The 20,567-nt window shown below is 48.9% G+C and overlaps 1 protein-coding gene across 1 annotated transcript in view; it reads right to left on the reverse strand.

Moving 5' to 3' along the window:
- The window catches only part of LOC144932207 (immunoglobulin-like and fibronectin type III domain-containing protein 1), a 62,729-nt gene that overhangs the window by 11,566 nt on the left and 30,596 nt on the right, over positions 1-20,567 (reverse strand). Inside the window, exons 14-22 of the mRNA XM_078856155.1 lie at positions 20,127-20,371; positions 19,694-19,820; positions 10,180-10,290; positions 9,074-9,184; positions 8,194-8,265; positions 5,813-5,923; positions 3,346-3,456; positions 2,538-2,645; positions 1,125-1,430 (exon numbers count right to left, since the gene is read on the reverse strand). Of these exons, the coding sequence (XP_078712281.1) occupies positions 1,125-1,430; positions 2,538-2,645; positions 3,346-3,456; positions 5,813-5,923; positions 8,194-8,265; positions 9,074-9,184; positions 10,180-10,290; positions 19,694-19,820; positions 20,127-20,371 (1,302 nt within the window). The remainder of the gene's footprint in view (positions 1-1,124; positions 1,431-2,537; positions 2,646-3,345; positions 3,457-5,812; positions 5,924-8,193; positions 8,266-9,073; positions 9,185-10,179; positions 10,291-19,693; positions 19,821-20,126; positions 20,372-20,567) is intronic.

Raw genomic sequence — 20,567 nt, forward strand, 5'->3', positions numbered from 1 at the left:
TGAAAAGTTTGAGGAAAATCGGGCGAGGGAAAGTATTTGTATTTTTTTTATTGAAACATATTAACTGTACGCATATATTGACGAACAAATATATTCTATTATTTAACTTACCTTTAGTAATGAACATGCTTAAAAGTGCAAATACCGATGAATAAATAAATACGTGAATTTTATGAAATTCCAAATTACTGTATTGTTAAGGAAAGCACTCTGCGCGTGCTGTAAACGGTGCGGCAAAGGCAGAGTGAGGGGAGAGAGTCGCTTGGGCAACTTTCGCGAGCTCACGATCCACGCCACTCCCATGTCTCATCACTTCTCGTTCAGTAGCAGTGTGCTACGGCCGCGAATATAAAAAATACAACCCTGAAAATGTCAAATGTATGTATGTTGAACTTCTTTCACACCGTACGTAGCCAGCCGTGCTAATGGGAAGTACGGGGAAAGGTCAACACATTAAACACAAAAGCAGTTCTAAAGAAATGAGTTTTCAATCTAGATTTAAAAGTGCACACCTCCTGTGGCTTCCTAATATCGGAAAATGGCACGAGAATAAATTTGTCACAAATACGCGAAACCGCAATTACACGATCCGCGAATATGAAGAGTTTACTGCACAGTAAAACCTCTCAAAAGCCAGACGGATTTGGGGGAGCTTTCAGGCTTACCCTAAACTCTGGCTTCCTTGAATCCAGCTTCGGGAGGTTTCGCTGTATTGCAATGGTTACAGGTCACACCACGAGTAGGTAAACAAAGCGCACGCGTGTGCGGTCGCATTCATGCTTGACGCCTACAAGTCGGGGTGTAATATTGCTTTGCCTTTTCCCAATTTGGTAATTTACAGGTAGACGCAATACCACATTCGCACGCGCACAAATAGCCTACTCCTAAAAAAAAACCCTCACGGGATCTTTAATGGGCACTCTGAAGGAGACGGGCGTGCATACGCGGTTCGTACACCTGCGGTATTCACCAGGGCAGCCAGGGTGAATGTAACCACGAGCCTTGGTAACAAGCGGCAAAACGTGCTACCTCTCGACTACGTCCCGCTAAGCGCGGACGGTGACGACGATGGTCATCGCGCGACTCGCTCGGTCATAAGAACCGACGACGGGAGGGGCACCTACCGATGACCTCCAGGCGCATGTTGATCTCGGCGGTGCCCATGGGGCTCTTGAGCTGCAGCTTGAGGCCGCCGCTGTCGCCGCGCTCGCACCGCGACAGGGCGAAGGTGGCGTCGCGGTCCGAGCGCTCCAGGTGCGTGCGCTCGTCCTCGCGCACCTCCGTGGCGCCGTCGTCCCGCGTCCAGTTGGCCGAGCACGAGGTGCCCTTGCAGGAGAACGGCACGCTGACCAGCGCCGTCTGGCCGGCGCGCACCGTGATCGGGTCGCGCTCCAGCTTGGCGCGTGTATCCTCGTCGATCACCGGGGCCTCTGCGAGTGCGGGGCGGGGGGGGGTTAAAGGTTAAAAAAGGTGAATGGTGCAGCCCTGCAATATCTCGCTCGTGCGATGATGGCAGAAGGGCCTCCACTAAAGAGAGAGATCGAGAGAACCTGTATATCAACTATAATTTATTATTTTACCAGGTAAGGCCCACTGAGCTGTATAGCTATTTTTCAGAAGGGACCCGGCCAACGAAGTGGCTTACCACGTGGAAATTTACAGCAGCAAAATACTCTTAAACACGTTTCTAAATTTGTAGGGAAAAACCGGAGTACCCGGAGTTCATGCAAACTCCAAATATACAGCAGGCGTCAGGGTCGGGATCTAACCCACGACCTCCTGTATACCAGGCGAGGTAGTTAACATCTCGCCACCGCTTCTACGCTAGCTAGGGGAATGTTGCGTACCCAGTTATACTGCGGGGTGGACAGAGGTGGGGGGATTTTTGAAAGCTGCCTCCCTTGTTTCAAATGCCGCGCCGGAGAATGAAACCAGTCCGGCGACTTCTGGACTTAATTTCCAGCATCCCAGTTTGAGGATATTGGGAGTGAAATGTTAACCATCAGCCACGACTTATCCACCGATGGATGAAGGCTTTCCTCCCAATGCACGTCCTCATCCACCTCCCGGTGGCTCTCAAAAGTGTTTGAGGTTGGGAGGTTAAATCTTGCTTCTCGCCGCAATCATGAAGAACCACTGCTGGATGAAAGTCTTCTTCCCAAGCCGTCACCATCTCACATGGCTTTGGGATGCCACAGTCGATCTAGCACCTTCACAAGAGCTCATTTAATCGCTCCATCTGTCTCTTCTTCCGTCAATTAACTTGTCTTTCTCCGTCCGTTCCTCTGTCCAAGTCTCCATGCATCCATTTGCCAGTTAGTCCACCTGTCCATCCATTTATCCATTTGTCTGTCATTCCATTCATCTCTCTATCCACCCGTCCTTCCATCCATTTGTCAATCTGTCTGTATGCCAGCTGCCGATTCACTTATCTGTCTGCCATTCCGTACAACCATCTATCTATATTCTTTCCACTCATCCCTTCGCCTGTCTGTACGTCTGTCTGTCTGCCTCCGTGCGTTGATGTGCGTCCTCACCGGCGACGATGTACTCTGGCCCCGCCTCCTCTTGGATACGAGGTTTCCGGCTGCTCGGTTCGAGCTCCTTCGCCGATGTGTCGACGTCTGCGAACCGCGACTTGCGCACTGCACGCACGCACGCACCCGCGCGTGTCAGCGTGCAGCCCTCATCCTGATCCAACACAACACCCCGGACACAAACCTAACGCGAGGCTTCGGCGTCAGGCAAGGAACGATTCACCACTCCCACGTTGCCACAAACTGTCGTGGTTCGAGAATGTAATTCGATCGTAGAAACTATCCCGTATTTGTCCCCCTTAGCATCGTCTTGTTTGTATTGTGTCCAACTTTGTTCCATTTTCCTGAATGGTACCATTGAGTCTTTAAGAGTTTGATATATTCTAAAGGAATTTCCGTAAGTTAACACTGCAATGGTCGCTTTGTCTCACTGTGGTGTAAATGAGTCTTCAGTGGAAAATGTACAAGTAACAATCTCTTAGGAATACCATTGAATAATACGTTTATTTAATTTAACCACACCTGACATCTTTTTAATGGGATAACTGGGCAGTTGAATATGGATTTTCAATATAATTTGTATTTATATGGCGCCTAATTCAAGACGGTATCCAGACAAGTTGGTGATCCCATCATGCACTTGCACAGCACCCACAGTGCAATTGACTAGCACCCACAATGCACTTGTGCAATACTTACACCGCTTTTGAATATCACCCACAACGCGTTCGTACAATACCCAGAATGCACCTTCAGAGTGCCCCGCCGTGCCCCTGGCACGCTACCCACAGTGCACTTGCGCACACACCGAGGGGCTGTTTGGCGGGCTGCCGATTTCTTGGCAAGGCGGCGTTTGGGTCAGCGTCCAGTCCGTTTCGTCCAGAGTCCTCGTCACCAGTGCCGTGCAGGTGACTGAGGTCTTTGACGGGGGGAAAAGCGAATGGATAGATCACGTCAGCCGACAAAACCGTAACACACACCTCGCACTTTGTGTAGACAAGAAATCTGCAGGTGCTCCTGTGTCCTGTAGTCATTGTTCCAGCCAAAAGTGGTACAGCAAAGCAATGGTGACTGTCTACCGGTAAATCAGTGGTGACGAAGCCTTTCCGTACTGACGGCCGAATAAGATTTTCAAATACTTGCGGTCGGCCACGCATTAAGTGCGAGAGGCCTATTAGTGATAGACGTGACCGAGCAAGCGATAGATAGAAACATAGTTTTGTTGCCAGGTCAAAAATATTTCTCTCTAGTACCCGGTTAGTGTGGCTAAGATACCATGCACAGTGATGGGTAAATATCACTTGCAGGCCGTTTCAATGTGGTAGGCCTCATCTGGGTGTGGGCTGTATGAAATGAAGTAATGGGCCCATGGGCCGTAGGTCCTCCACCCCTGTGATAAATGCTTCCCATAAGATTCGATGTGAGAGACACATAGATCGTATATATGCGGATGTCTGTCTCACTGGGGTCAACTTACATACACTTCACCACTGAGGCACAACACCGAGTGATGGTGGGAGCGGATAGTTGTGAGGTGAGGTAGAGTTCCACATAGTGGCAATTTGAGCAATGGCTACAGTTTTATTTTGCCATATTCTACCGTTTTTAATTCAATTGCGCTCTTGGATTTATGTCGTCACGAGGTGAAGATATTTACAATTGGGACTCTCGCATGAAGCAGTGTAACATCAAACGGTGTTAAACAGCGGCCTCTATAAGATGACATCGAAGAACTACTTTTGAAGTCCGTTTCAATGCCGTCAAGTAAGACGAGATCGCAGAACTACCGTTGAGATCTGCTCCGTTGCTTCTCATCCTCACTAGCTGGTGTACTCTCCCACATGGCCTGCCATATAAGTTGTCATCACGTGACAATCAACCTTCATTGTTTTTGAGTCAGCACGGCTGGAATGATGTGAATAGACAAATTTAACACAATCATTGTTTTTGCGTAGAGACCATAGACTTGCTACACTTGAGGAGCCGGTTTACAGTGTAATCACAGGACAACTCTGCTTGTGTAAACTCGCACTTACCTCCCGTGCTTCATTATTTCACCGGGGCCAACTTAATAAACATCCATTGATGATGACAAGTGTCATTGGACATTACCAACCACGTACATATACAAGCCTGCAACAATTACATGTCAATGTGCTATACAGATTTTATCCCATCGCACTATTGGCGGCGTTATGTCCATTTGGATTACTTGGAGAGCAGTGCAACCCATTGAAGTGGATACCACTGGGCTCCCTTCAAGTGACCTCTGACCCCACACAGCAGGGGGCAGCACTCTCCCACCCGCTCTGCCAGTGACAGTGATATGAGTCACATGATAGTTCGTTGCCAACCAAATTATTATTTTAATTCTCACTGCTGCATTTTATCCAGACTAGGCTGAGGCCACCTACTCATTACGCTTGAGAATTTGGTTTGTCCATTGACTTCTGAAACCCAGACTAAAATCGAGGATATCAACGGTGCCAGCCCAGTAAACTGACCTCTGACCAACACGGCCACCACAACATACATACTATATAAACAGTAAAACAAATACACGTTCATAATCATGCAATCATAACTCTCTGATGTGTTTCAGGCTGCATGTTGTTCGGCATCATTTAAGAATTTTGCCCGTTGTTTGGAATACCACGAGGAGAATGAACCACGGCCTCTGGATTACAAGTTGGGTGTGTTTAGCCGTTACACCATGGCAGTATCCCGAGGACCAAAGGTAACTTAAAAAAAACATTATTTTGGCCACACTTCACGCAGATCTCTTGCAGTGAGAAAAGCAAATCAAGCGTACTAAATGAAATTGGAAGCATAGTAGATCGAAAATACTCCCCTCTCGAATCCCATTAGAGCGGCTAAGACGCTGGCAGTGATAGACAAGTATTTGTTCGCGGGCCGTCCTAGAAGCCTCTTCAAAAACTTATCCTGAAGGAGCTGCCAGCAAGTTACTAAAGACGTCAGACGTTGAACCGAACAACGCGCGGCATGAACCGAAAACGCATCAGAGGGCCGTGCAACGCAACCGTGGAAATCCACACAGTTGTAATGCAAACTTGAAATTGCAAAAACAGGTGTATTCAAACTCTTGTTCCACAGAGGTTTTTAGTCAGGAGATCTAAATTATACTGCCCCCCTCTCCCCCACCCGGGTTGAAATGTTGTGGGGGCGGGGGGGGGGGGGGTGAGGGGGGCAACAGTTCCCCCTGCCCGCTATGTTGCTGGCTGTCTGTGAGCCCCGCGTGGCGCCAGCTCATGTACCCATGCCCAGGGCGTCGTGCCGGTGGTCGGTAAACTCCGACTCGTCTGAGTCCCAATCGTCGTCGTCTCCGTCCACCAGTCTGTCCACCAGTCCAGATTTTCCGTCTGAACCTGTGCACAAACCGTCAGCGGAGTCAAGCCAAGGAGCCTAGGGGTAGTTGCAGAGGGGGCAGTCGCCTGCCACCTGTCCTGGGGCCTGAGTACAAAAAATGCTCATAAAATTGTCACAAGTTTGGCAAGCTGCGATTGTAATAAGATCCGTAATGTCTGAAGGAAATTTGGAACTGATTTGGAAGGAAATACGGGCGGTTGTCGTGAGTTCAAAACACTGTGGGAGTGTCAGTGGTTGCTGGGGATTGCGTCATCAGTGCAGCAGCCAATCAGCTGCCAAGAAGACAACCCCCATGCAACATGGCCATCATGACACCACCCATGCAACATGGCCACCATGATATAATTGCAACCGTGTGCTTCAGCCGGGCCGTGGCTGAGGCAAGTACATTTATGTTATAATACATTTTTATGACATTTGTAAGCGATGTTATCAACAACAATGTTGTCAGTTTTACGGATTATTGTTTGAACTACATTATTGAATCGGAGTTTTGACAAGTCTTTTATCTTTTACCGGACTTATGGCATTTCTAGAATCATGTGCATCATTATGTACTCAGGCCCCTGGTTCTCCCAGGATGGGCCTCTTTTCAAGGTACCTGTTCTGGGAAATCTACGCGTCGTCAGAGGACATTAAAACGTGGTGAGCGGTGGGTGAGTGGTGGATGAGTGAGTGGCCGGTAAGGGGTGAGTTAATGGTGAGTGAGTATGTGAGTGAGTGAGTGAGTGGCAGGTGAGTGGTGAATAGAGTTGCCACCTGTCCTGGTTTTCCCAGGATCATTCATTTTGAGTCAGCTGTTCTGGGAACTCTGTAATTCTTCCCAGGAGATCTAGAGTCCCAGTGTTTGTCTGCTGCATAACAATACCCCACTGAAGACAATGCATTTACATGTAGTTCTCCACTCTTGCTGTACTGTGAAATACTCTTCCCACGATAAATCCCGGTGGTTTCTTTTTGTACCTTCGAGGTGGCAACCTTCGGCAGCGCGGTCCTGGGGTCTCACTTCCCAGGCGCGTCTTGCGGATTGCATTTGTATCATTGCCTAGGCGGCAGCTATCTCAAGCAATCAATGATGTCACTATGTGCAAGCGGTTATGTGCGTTAATTTATGAATACATTCAAATGTATGCAATGTTATTGGTTGTCTTGAAAAGTATTTTTGTGAACTTAAGGTCACGTGTGCTGCTTATACTTGTGCAATGCACGACATCACGTCATAAATTACGACGTTCAAAGATTGGCTATAGTGGCGCTGCCGATTGTAGGATTTGACTCACCAAATGGAATAACCACAAGTTAATATAAAGGTCGGCCATAGGTCAACTGAGCCCACTGTCCCACCAGGGTCAATAACACTTGCCACTTGTGTGGAAGTTAAGAGTGGGAAGTTAGACTCAGTACTGAGAGATTGGCCTCTACCATAGGAGTGTGGAATTATCACCGCGAGCTCAGGGCCTGCGCATTACAATGTGAGCTGAATCTCAGTCAACTTATCAGGAGACACTTTCACTTGTAATTCTGCGCCATTGAGGTTTGAATACAAATGTGAATAACCTAAACAACATAAATTTCATGTATTACAATCCGACTGTACATAAACAATAGCATCGCCACCATCACTGGCACCACCACCACCACCAAAATGATTGTTGAGGGGTTCCACGGATGATTCTCTGTGTTGTCCTCACTTTTAATGATACCACTTCATGATAGGGGCCTGTCTCTCTACCATGACAGCCACTATTGACTTCGCCCACAAAGCAGTACCCATTCTGTCTCCCCAAGATATAGGATTGACCGAGTCGACCGACCGGGATTTTGAACTCACGACCTTCCCCATCGTGACGTAAACAACGGGCCGCACAGCGCCGCCCTGCCACACGGTGGTTTTTGTTACCTGCGCTTGTGCACCATTGCCACTGAGGAGAGTAACAGATTGGGGTTTTCAATCTTTAGATTTTCTTTATATTGAATCTTTAGATTGAAAAACTAATTCGTTTATAACAGCTTTTTGTGTTTAGTTTGTTGTCCTCCACCCGCACCTCTGATTAGCACCGTTGGCTACGTATGGTGCGAAAGAAGTCCAACATACACCCAGCACATACATTGGTGGGGTCAGCAATGCTTTTTGTCTGCCTCTATTTAAACGTGGGCAATGAACCACCACCGTATGGCACCACCCTACGCGACGTTGTAGATTTTTCTGAATGGATGGTAACGGCACGCGGGGAGAACGTGTAATCCGTGAGGAGGACGCTTCACTCACCACTGTTGTCGAGACCGTCCAAGCCATCGCCCTTTCCACCGTCGCCCGTCCCTGATCCGAGTCCATCCAAGTCTGCAACACCATCAACACCACCACCAAAATGACTATTACATAAACAATAGCATCGCCACCATCACCAGCACCACCACCACCAAAATGGTTGTAACCAAATCTACTAATACCATCCCCACAACAAACAGCACCACGAATAACAAACCACAACACACACCACCACCACTATTATCCCACCACAATCAACAAAAGCATAACCACCACGTTTAACAACATGGACAGAGAGAAGCATAGACACGCAGCGAGACAATGCAAGACATAGATAGACAGAAAGAGAGAGAGAGAGGCATGGAGACAGAGACGCACAGGTAAAGACACATGGAGAGACATGTAGAGTTAGAGACCCTGAGAGATGGGCATGGAGAGAGACAGAGGGAGCCAGATATTCCCTGGCAGTCTTGGATCCAAGCATTAACCAGGCTCAGCTCTGCTGAGCTTCCATTACCCCATGAGATCAGGCTTTTTTAAGGGGTAAATCTGTTCATAGGCACACGCTACTGATATGACAATGTTAACGTTTTTGAAAAATGACAGTAAAAAAAACATAGTTTGTCATAATTGGGCCATTGGTCCAAAACAAATAGAAATTCCCAACCACGGGATGATGGTTTTAGCAGCAGGGTCAAATTTGTTCCTGCCACCCACGTAGCCATCTTATTTCACGTTGTACGCTCGTGTGGGTCAAGCGTTCGGTCTGACTGTAACTCTAGATACACAAGGGTCACACGAGACGCCCATGAACTTCACACGCTTGCCACAGAACCCACGGCAGTCGTCCACAATACCCACAGTGCACCTGTGCACACACCAATAGGCTGTTTGGCGGGCTTCCCCTTTCTCGGCGGGGCGGCGTTTGAGTCAGAGTCCCGTCCGTTCCGTCCAGAGTCCTCGTCACCGGTCCCTCGCTGGTGACTGAGGTCTTTGACGGCGGGAAAAGAAACAAAAATAGTGCATAAAAACACACGGTTTAACCTCGCTTGTGAAAGCTTTAAATCGGGAAAGAGCGGCTCCTTCCGGAACGAAGGTTAGCGGTTGGCAGCTTAGTGGGTTGGCTGCCAGTCAGCCCGCTCGTGGGAAGGGTCAGATTTCACAGGGTCAGCGGCGTAAAGCAGCAGGGTGTGATTCACACCGTCACTCGGGGGGGGGGGGGGGGGGGTTAAGCATAAACGTACCCAATATGCAACTTAATCTATAACGTGGATGTAAAGTTGTGGTTATGTAACGATTCACGTAACCTAACGCCTTGAGAAATTGATTCTTAGTCATGATTTGACTCACTCATTGATGCTGCTTTTGCGTCATTTGTCCTGTATTGCATACTTTGTCTTGTTTGATTCGTTGGCCCAAATGTGGCAACTTAATATAATTTGTTACGTTGACTACCCCCCATTAATTCTTAAACACATAACTGCCCTTAGCTATTTTACAATTATTCCTTTATTTGAAATTTTTGAATATGCGTTTAGAGTGCTTCTGATTGGGCCCTGAGCCATTTCTGAAATCCACCTGCCTGGCTCAGGTGAGCTCTTTGGGCTGAATAGTCCAGGCAAGAGGGGCGCACATGCATTAGAGTCTCGGGCCTTAACGATTGTATAATTAAGCTGCACTTGACTATACAATTGATGAATAGCGTGCAAGTAACTGCGTAGCAAAACATAACCAATGCAGAAGTATCACCAGATTTTGCGACGCAGCGAAGTTACAAACGGATGTTACACAATTTCACTTCAGGTTAAGAGTAGGTGACATCTTCCAACGATTTATTTTACCTACACGTGACATTTTGACTCTGAAAACCTCGGTACAAACAACCACATAGGTTACCCTGAAAGTCTACGAGTGTTACTCGACACGCCCTTGCAAAATACCCACAATGCACTTCTCAAGATACCCACAGTGCACTTGTGCACACACCGACAGGCTGTTTGGTGGGCTGCCCTTTTCTTGGCAAGGCAGCGTTTGGGTCAGCGTTCTGTCTGTTCCGTCCAGAGTCCTTGTCACCCGTCCCCTGGATGTGTCCAAGGTCTTTGAAGACATGTATCAATAGAAACAACGTCATGTGGTAATGTACACACACTTCCGATGTAAACGAATGGTCCTGTACGAATATTTTCGATCGTCAAGTGCAGAGTTGTACAGGAAGATGGAACAACAACAAAAAATACTGCCGTTGTCACCTTGTACATATTTGCCCAGGCTGGGCTGTCTGAGACTAGTTGAAACTCCATTAATGATAATTATGTTGGATGAAGGTCTTGACCACATTTCACCACTCTAGCCAGTGCAGGTCAGTTAAAGGAGGATGGTTAGGGGAAGGGAGCCTGGACCACATCAGATATCACTCGCCACTGATGTTATCCATGGACTGGATTCAAACTCAAGTCGCTGGGTTCAGAGGACAGTGTGCTAACCACTGCACCACTGCTCCACCCCCTAATCTCATTGCATAGTCAATGTATGGGAGTGACATAGCAGTGACTGCACTCGGGTGCTATAATGGCATGCCTGGCCGTAACTTTGAAGTCTTTTTCTCTCATTAAGGAAGTTTCCAACTTGTGTAGGGAAGCCCGGGACACAGGGCATATGTGTATCCACAAGATGAGAACCATTTTTTGTTTTGTTTAAATGGAACTTCCATTCAGGTCAGAGTGCGCACGAGTACAGGAATATAAGATTAAATTGATCCACGGTGTATCATTCCACGCCACGGCCAAAGACATACCCATGCTTACAGGTTATGAATGTGTTCCCTATTTTAAGATTTAATCTGATTAGATCCGAAATCAGGCCTGGAAATATATATATACGGAAACTTTGAACGCCCCGAATATTTTGTTTTTGTTGTTGTTGTTGTTGTTGCGGTTTCATCCGAGGACCGCAGCAATCGTTTTTGTCGCGGCCGATTGTCCCCGTCGTTGGCGGCGGAGACGCCGCGCTAGAGTCGTACGCGCTGCTGACGGAAACCATCCGAAATGCCTGAATACGATCTGTAATCAGCCTTAAAAAAGCATCTGAACAAAAACCGAGATAATCGTGTTGTCGTCCGGAACTCACTGCATGGTTAGAGGACATCACCGCGAGCACAGTGAGGACATACACGACCGGGGTGGCTTTCGTTGTCCACAGTTCTGGTGCAGTGAACATTGCACGGTGCCAGTGTTTGGTGCGGCGTACTGACATGTGGCCCGCCAGTTTGTGCGACCGTGCATGCTTGTTTGCTTCCTCGGTGAAGGGGTCAAGGAATTCCATCATTCATTTGACATACAATACGTGCGAGTAAGAGCCGGTTAGACAGTTATTCTTTGAACTTTTGCGAACCAGACGATCGTCCAAATTTATAAAGGTCAGTCTGTACGAAATGTGGCGCTCAACTACTCCCGACACTAAGGCTCGGTAAATTCCTGTTCAGGCAGTCAGGCAGAGGAATGTGAACATTAGTGAGCCATATGGCTCTCCGATGTCTTTGCGGGCTTTACCGCATCACATGTTGTTCGACAGTTCCTGAAGAGGCTCCTCGCATGTGGGGCGAAACTGAGTTGAATTCAATTCAATTCAGTTTCTGAAGAAGATTCCCAGCATGTTGAGCTAAATGCCAGAAATCATGCCGAACAACACGTGACACGACCCGAAAACACATCGGAGGGCTGTTTACAGCACAACCGTGAAAACCTACGCAGATGTGTTAGTAGGCACTGACCACCATGCACTTGCACAAACCCTACAATGCACTTGACCAACACCCACAATGCACTTGACCAACACCAAACAATGCACTTGACCAGCACCCACAACGAACAATACTCACAATGCATTTGAATATCACCGGTGACACATTTGCACGATACCCACAATACACCTTGAAAATACCCACAGTGCACCTGCACAATACCCACAGTGCACCTGTGCACACACCAACAGGCTGTTTGGCGGGCTGCCCTTTTCTCGGCGGGGCAGCGTTTGAGTCAGAGTCCCGTCCGTTCCGTCCAGAGTCCTCGTCACCGGTCCCTCGCTGGTGACTGAGGTCTTTGACGAAACAATATATATTACAGTACAGACAAACAGAAAACAAGGCAGAGCTCGTTTGTCAGTGTCATCGAGTCCGCAGGAATAGGGCAAAGTCTAACGCTCGTCGCACATCCGACTGGAGGGGTACAAATGCACGCGGTTTTAATTCGCAAACTGCCCTGCTATGGGATTTAGTCGAGTAAAGCACAGAATGTTACATCGGGACTCCACACACTCAGGAACCAGGCCTCCTCAGCTCTGTAATTGTAAATGAGAGGATGCAATTTCATGCTGAAACACGAGTTCAGAATGCATCCTGCGTGTTTGCGCTCTCCTTGGCGTCACCTCGCTCGTGCACTAGAGCAGGCATCTCGAGCGTGATTCGGGACTCTCAAACCATCTCTCATTGCACAGTGAATTTGACAGTCCCGACCACATTCAAAAGAGTTGTTCACCATCGTATGATATTATCGTTATGGGGCAATGGTGAATGAACGATGAAACTGAACGTGCACGTTGGTCATTCGTTTTACTGTGCATGCCCATTCACCTTGTCATTTGGTTAAAAGGAAATCACTTTAATTTGGCATTCTTTCATTCATCCAAACTAAATGGTTGCAAGAAAAAAGCCTCTGTAAAATGACTTAGGGCTTTTCTTTCACCATTCTACAGTCAATATTATTTCAAAGTTAATCCTATTGCACGTGCACTCATCCATACCTGACGTTATGATTCTGCCAATCGCAGGTGAACATCAACATGAGTAAAACCTCGCCACCATGCACTTGCACAACACTCGCAATGACCCTGACCAACACCCATAATGCATTGCAACACCAACATTTGTTCAACGCTGTACTCGTAAAAAACTTTCAACAAAGCTACGGTGTACCTGCCCCGACACCACGGTGCGACTTCATCCGCACATCACCCACAGTGCACCTGCACAATACCCACAGTGCACCTGCACGACCTGCACGATACCCACAGTGCACCTGTGCACACACCAACAGGCTGTTTGGCGGGCTTCCCCTTTCTCGGCGGGGCGGCGTTTGAGTCAGAGTCCCGTCCGTTCCGTCCAGAGTCCTCGTCACCGGTCCCTCGCTGGTGACTGAGGTCTTTGACGAAACAATATATATTACAGTACAGACGCACAAAGAACAAGGCAGAGCTCGTTTGTCAGTGTCATCGAGTCTGCAGGAATAGGGCAAAGGGCAAATGGTGAAGTTTAGCGCTCCTCGCACCTCCGAGTGGAGGGGTACAAATGCACGCGGCGTTAATTCGCAAGCCGCCCTGCCATGGAGTTTTTGTGGAGCAAAGCACAGAATGTTAGATCGGGACTCCACACACAGGGAGAGTCACCCACACACACAGGAGGCAGGCCTCCTCAGCTCTGTAATCGTAAATGAGAGGATGCAATTTCATGCTGAAACACGAGTTCAGAATGCATCCTGCGTTTTCACGATCTCCTTGGCGTCACCTCGCTCGTGCACTAGAGCAGGCATATCAAACGTGATTCGGGACTCTCAAACCGTCTCTCATTGCACAGTGAATCTGGCAGTGCCGACGGCATTCAAAAGAGTTGTTCACCACCGTATGATATTATCGTTATGGGGCAATGGTGAATGAACGATGAAACTGGACGTGCACGTTGGTCATTCGTTTTACTGTGCATGCCCATTCACCTTGTCATTTGGTTAAAAGGAAATCATTTTATTTCGGCATTCTTTCATTTATCCAAATGAAATGGTTGCAATAAAAAAGCCTCTGTAAAATTACTTACGGGTTTTCTTTCACCATTCTCCAGTCAATATAATTTCAAAAGTTAATCCTATTGAACGTGCAGTACCTGACGTTATGATTCAGCCAATCGCGGGTGAACATGAACATTAGTAAAACCAGGCACAACACTCACAATGACCTTGACCGACACCCATAATGCATTGCAACACCAACATCTGTTCAACGCTGTCACGGTCTACCTGTCCGATACCACGGTGCAAATTAATCTGCACATCACCCACAGTGCACCTCCACGATACCCACAGTGCACCTGTGCACACACCAACAGGCTGTTTGGCGGGCTGCCCTTTTCTCGGCGGGGCAGCGTTTGAGTCAGAGTCCCGTCTGTTCCGTCCAGAGTCCTCGTCACCGGTCCCTCGCTGGTGGCTGAGGTCTTTCACAAAGAAATGTCAAGTGACAAAAAACACACCTCGTTTGTAACCGCGAGAAACCGAGAGCGAGTGAACGCTACGGTTAAGAGAGTTAGCACATTTTCGGCGATAAGGGGCTGAACACAAACACGTTCAGTTGTTCCCACCCTAGCCTCGTACTGACCATGCATCCGGGTTAATTCAGGGCTCCAGGCACATGGAGAACGTACAGAGGGGACATGGTTCCATCAACACAGCAGCTACGCAATAAATATAAATGTCAGGTTTCGGAAGATAAAGTTTGGGGGTGCATTCAGTAGAAACCTCTCCGTTATCTCCAACTCCTTTTGCGCGAAAAGGTGCACCGTTGGGGCCTGGATTAATCACGTCAAACTTCAGTCGCTGTGTTAGCTGGACGTCCACTTCACAGATACATTGGCACCCCCGAGCGCACTCATCAGTAGCTCAATGGAATATGCATTTATCACCACTGAGTTGTGCTAAATTAATGTGCATGTGACTATTCACCCACTGTGCGATTTGACGAATCGTTACGATTCGTGGGCCCAGTTAGGTTCGTGAATTTATATTTTTTCCATCTCATTTGCTCTGTCTCAATCGATCCATCATTTGCAGATAATTTGTATAAATCGTACAGCAACGGAATCAATTAATCAAAGTAACAAGTCACCTGTTACATGTTGTATCTACACGAGTGCTGTTTGTTGCTGACTGTATGGCATACCAGTCCTTCGTGCTTAACTTCCCACTCCTTCCACCCCCCCCCCCCAGTTCTCCACTCCCCTCCCTCCCCCTTGTCCCTTTCCTCCCAGTATGTTCGTCATCTCCCCCCTTACCCCTCTTTCCGCTCCCCATATAAACCTTCATGTCGCCCGCACGCGGTCCCCACCTGTGTGGGGCAGTGAGCCTCATCTTTCGCCATTCGTTGGGGCACCTGTCGCGCCGAAATCTGGTCGCTGTTGACGGAGTTTCTGTTCCCCCCCCCACTCCGTTCGGTGATCGGCGTTTTGTACCGGGCTCGCATCGAGTTATAATAAATAATATATATATATATATTTTTACCGACGAATTGTTGTTTGCCAATAATAAATGAGCCACGTGATCCCGATGTGTGCATCGGTCAGCGCCTGTTTCCCGTTGCACGCCCAACACGAGGGCACCGCGAGCCACCGCAAGCGCAGGCAGGGGAGGTGCATCGGGCCGACAGGGAGACCAACGTGCGCCTGCTACAAGACCCACACTTCGCCTGCGTACCATCTGCAGCGCCATTGCATCTGCACGTCACCCGACAGTGCACATGGACATCATCCGCGGTGCAACGACGGGGCGCATCGCCCAGAGTGTCATTCTTCCCGACCGTGCCGAAGTTTACGTGGCAGGCTGCCGATTTTTTAAACCGTTTTACCACAAAACGATTCTGAAAATCAAAATTCGATTAGCTTTTGGAAAATCGATTATGTCGTGTGAAAGAGGTTTAAACATCGGCAGCCTACCGCTTCTATTTGGTAGGATTAGCGATTATGCAGTGCACTCTCCTGATACCCACAGTGCAGCTGCACGATACCCACAGTGCACCTGTGCGCACACACACCGACTGGCCGTTTGGCGGGCTGCCCTTTTCTCGGCGGGGCGGCGTTCGAGTCAGCGTCCCGTCCGTTCTGTCCAGAGTCCTCGTCACCGGTCCCTCGCTGGTGACCATGGTCTTCAAAGAGTACAATATATGGCAAACAAACATTTACAACCTGGTTTGTGCATGGCGGCCGCCCATCCAAGCATGAGCCAGGCTCAACCCGGATTACACCTACAGTGTTAATGCACGCCGATCGTGTGTATGGGTTAAATCAGAACTCCAAAACACTGGCAGGACACACGCAGGGGAGTTAAGCACCTCAGATCTGTAATTCTCCTCGCAGCACACGTCTTTTTAGGCAGGCAAACAAAAACTCATGGAGTGTTTGTAAGGATCTCTTTCTTGGACCCCTTTGGAAGAATTCACGCCATATTCTTTGGGTCTTTCGGTAAAGTCACGTAGATAGGTTCAACAAAAATAATAAAAATAACAAAAAACTACGACGTTTCGATCGCAACACAAGCGACGACGAACGCTTGTGTTGCGATCGAAACGTCGCAGTTTTCTGTTTTATTATTTTCCTTGAACCCATCTACGTGACTTTACCGAAAGACCCAAAGCATATGAATTCCTGCAGTCACGAAAGCTTTAAGTCAAGATTTAACTCACGCCCTGTTAAGCTTTTTAGTTTGAACTGGGTTAAGCGCGGTCCAGCGTCCAACGTTACGTTAACCGGTGAAGAGCAGGTGGAGACCGGGTACCACAGTTCCGGTGCTTCTCTCTACATTTGTTCTTTAGCCATTAGCATCCCACTGTTGCCCAAAAGCCTCCACCCCCCAATGTCTCGCACTCTCCGTGATCTCTCTCCACCTCCATCCGTTTGATGTCTTAGCGAGATCTCCTGTCCAACTTTATCGTCGTGACGCCATTTTTAGGATATCCTAATGACGATCTTAATTATATCACCGCTGCCTCATCACCTTGGAGGTACCACGTCTCCCCAAGATTTCACAGCTGCGCTTCACTACTGCTTCACCAGAGGACCGCCCTCAAACCTCCACCGCAGGCCGTGTTAAATTAAACGCGAAACCTGACATGCACGGTCGGGTGACTGGCATCACCGTGCATGCCCGTTCCCCCTGCACTCGGTTAGAAATAAGGACATTTCTACAGCTACGCAATCTTGTGTTAATTTCATAAATCCACAGCGGGCTCGATTCGGGCTCCGCCAATTCTCAGTGCAGCTGGTCGGGCACATACGAACGTTAGTGAGCCCGAAACCATCATGCAACTCGCAACGACACCCACGATGCACTTGCAAAATGCATTTGGTCAATGTCCACAATGCATCGTCGCCGTAAACACAAGCACGGCGTACTACCACACCACCCACATTTGTCCATTGCGTGCAAAACCCCACAATGGACTTGCACAACACCAGCAGTGCATCTGCACGATGACCACGATGCACTGATTCGTGCTATTGTGCACACACACCGACGGGGTGTTTGGCGGGCTGCCCTTTTCTCGGCGGGGCAGTGCTCGAGTCAGCGTCCCGTCTGTTCCGTCCAGAGTCCTCGTCACCGGTCCCGCGTAGGTGACTGAGGTCTTTAAAGAAATGTATTCAGTGGAAACAATAGCCAACGCAAAACTCTGTTTTGGTCTAAGATAAAAACAATTCTTCTTCATCATCATCACTATCATGTCCCTTTTATCAGCGCATTAGTGATGATGGGCCAAACAAATTTCCACCATGGTTTTCTTGCTTTAGCCAGTGAAAATAAATTGACGTTTGGCAACTGCTGCAGGAACGAGGTGACAGGAGGCACAGAGTTCGAGACCTATTCTGTATTCCCCCTCCCTGCGTCGCTGTTTGTGCTCCGTACCGGGCTCTTGTTAAAAGCATGAAAAAAATCATGCTCTCATAAACGTAAAAAAAAGATCCAGTGGCAGACAACGTGATTGGGTTCAACTGGAACCCTAAGACTTGTGGAGTATTGCGCAATACTCACAATGCACCTGCACCATACTTGCAGAGTAATGCACAATACCCACAATGCACCAGCACCATACTTGCAGAGTAATGTGCACTACCAACAATGCACCAGCACCATACTTAGGAGAGTAAAGCAGAATACCCACAATGCACCAGCACCCTACTTGCAGAGTAATGTGCACTACCCACAGTGCACCAGCACCATACTTACAAGAGTAAATCAGAATACCCACAATGCACCTGCATCTTACTTGCAGAATATTGCACAATAACCACGTATAAATGTATCTGCATATCACCAAGAGACTGGAGGGGGCTAACCCCCCCCCCCCTTCCTCCGGCTGAAAGCTCAACCCCCCTTTAAATGTTTACAGTCAAGTAAAAAAAAGTGTTGGTACAATATTTAACACCATTATTCGTATCTTTACTCACTCCGTTCCGCACACTTGTCCAATGTGTGTTTAACACCGACTGTGTCGTGTCCCCCTGATTTTTTGTATGCCCCCCTTTAAACAAAGATCACGCTGCAGGGTTTCCCACAATGCTCCTGCACGATACCCACAGTGCACCTGTGCACACACCGACAGGCTGTTTGGCGGGCTGCCCTTTTCTCGGCGGGGCAGCGTTCGAGTCAGCGTCCCGTCTGTTTCGTCCAGAGTCCTCGTCACCGGTCCCTCGCTGGTGACTGAGGTCTTTAAAAAAAAATGTATTAAATAAGAGACAGTGTCTAATGCATTCACGTCATTAATTCCAGTTTTAGTTTTTTTTCTCTTTCTTATTAAATGTGAGCCAGGCATAGCGTGGCGGTGGACGTAAGTGCTATTTGTGCTCGGAAAATTATTCAAGATTCTGTCCAAAGAAAATCTCGATATTCTCAGAACAAAGTGCTACGTTTCCAACAGTGATGTAGAAGGAGACATCAATTTGCCCAGTTAGACAAACGCAATCTTCAGAAATTAGCATAATCATAACACGTAATCAACTGGTACGTAATGGTAATCCGATTACACACTGAAGGCTGAGTAATAATACAGGATCACCAGTACCTGCCAAGGGTAATCAGATTACAGTCTACATGTAGTCTTGTGCTTGTGAATGCCACTGACGATTTGGAGTTAGGGGTAAGTTTCGGGTCAGAGTAAGGGAATGGTACTGGTTGATTCGAGTCAGGGGGACAGCTATGTCCAGTGAGTGGAATAGTACTCGTGACTTGCTGGCAATTGGCGAGGTTATAATTATGGGCTAGTATCAGTTACCGATTGGCTAGTTGGTAGGCGAAAGAATAGGCACTCGTGCTAGTCACTAGCCAACCAGCTATTCGTACTCGTACCTGGTTGTTTAGTTGTTTCAGGGTTAGTTTAGCGGTAGGATCAGCGCTTTGGATAGTACTATTCGCTGTTTGCCGGAGCTGATTCGGGTAGGGGAGCCAGGCCAAGTGCTTGGGTGGCTAGCTGGCGACAGTAAGTCCCGAGAATTGGCACTTGTTCGGCTCGTGCGCTCCACCAAGCAAAACAAAAAAAACGCTCAACATCACTACTCCCCCATTGCAATCGTTGTCGCCTTCTCAGCTGTGTGACCACCATTTCTCTGCCGGTGCTCGCGGTGCCACCGGTTTTCTGCCCCCCCCCCCCCACCGGCGCGCTGGCTCGAGCGTGCGCGCACACGCGCGTGTCCTTCACTCACCGGCGCCGTCGCCGAGCCCCGAGCCGTCCCCTCCGTCGCCCGAGCCCGACTTGTCCAGCAGGTCCGAGCCATCGCCAGAGCCGTTGCCGAAGCCGTTGCCTAAATTGTTCTCTTCCGCCGGCTCAACCTTGACGAACGGACACGAGCGACTTGTGTTATTTCGTAACGTGCAGGCGGGCGGCTGTGGCGAAAATGACCACAGCAGATGCAATACACGAGGCGCCGTAGTTGCTGGCAGGACAACTGGTCAATTAAGTCGGTTGAACAGCTACGAATTGGGATTTCCACGCCTCGTTAATTTGTGATCGTTTACTCGATCCCCTTAAAAAATTGTGTGGCTGCCACGAACCTCCCGCCTACACCCCCCCCCCCCCCCACGTGCCACGCCCGGCGTAACGCGGCCGCCGATGCCGAGTGTGGCTACGCCGCTCACCATGATCACGGGGGGCGGCGGCGGCGGAATCTTTTTTCTGGACCCGTCGTCGAGCCCGGCATTGCCCTTGAGGCCCTTCCCTGCATCAAGCCCGGACTTGGACCCGTCACCCTTGCCGCCTGTGCCAGATGTGGACTTGTCGTCTCCACCTTTTCCACCATCGCCGGTGGATTTCGGCGGGGCAACCACGGCCTTCTGCGCGCGCCGCTCCTGCCGTTGCTTCTTGTTGGCGTCGTCATCGGCGGCTGGGGTGGAGATCGGCACGGGGGGTGTCAGAGTCACTGCGTTAGTACCTGACTCTACAGACTGCACACCGGTGTCGCTGCAGAGCACGCGGCTGCAGGGCCAACACGCCGGTGTCACCGAGCGGCTCGTCTCTGAGGTCTACACAACTGGCGTCCCACCCCAGACTGAGTGTGCAAAAGCCTCCTCCTCGCTTCC

This window comes from Lampetra fluviatilis, chromosome 5 (assembly GCF_964198595.1).
Source record: "Lampetra fluviatilis chromosome 5, kcLamFluv1.1, whole genome shotgun sequence".
NCBI classification, from domain to species: Eukaryota; Metazoa; Chordata; class Hyperoartia; order Petromyzontiformes; family Petromyzontidae; genus Lampetra; species Lampetra fluviatilis.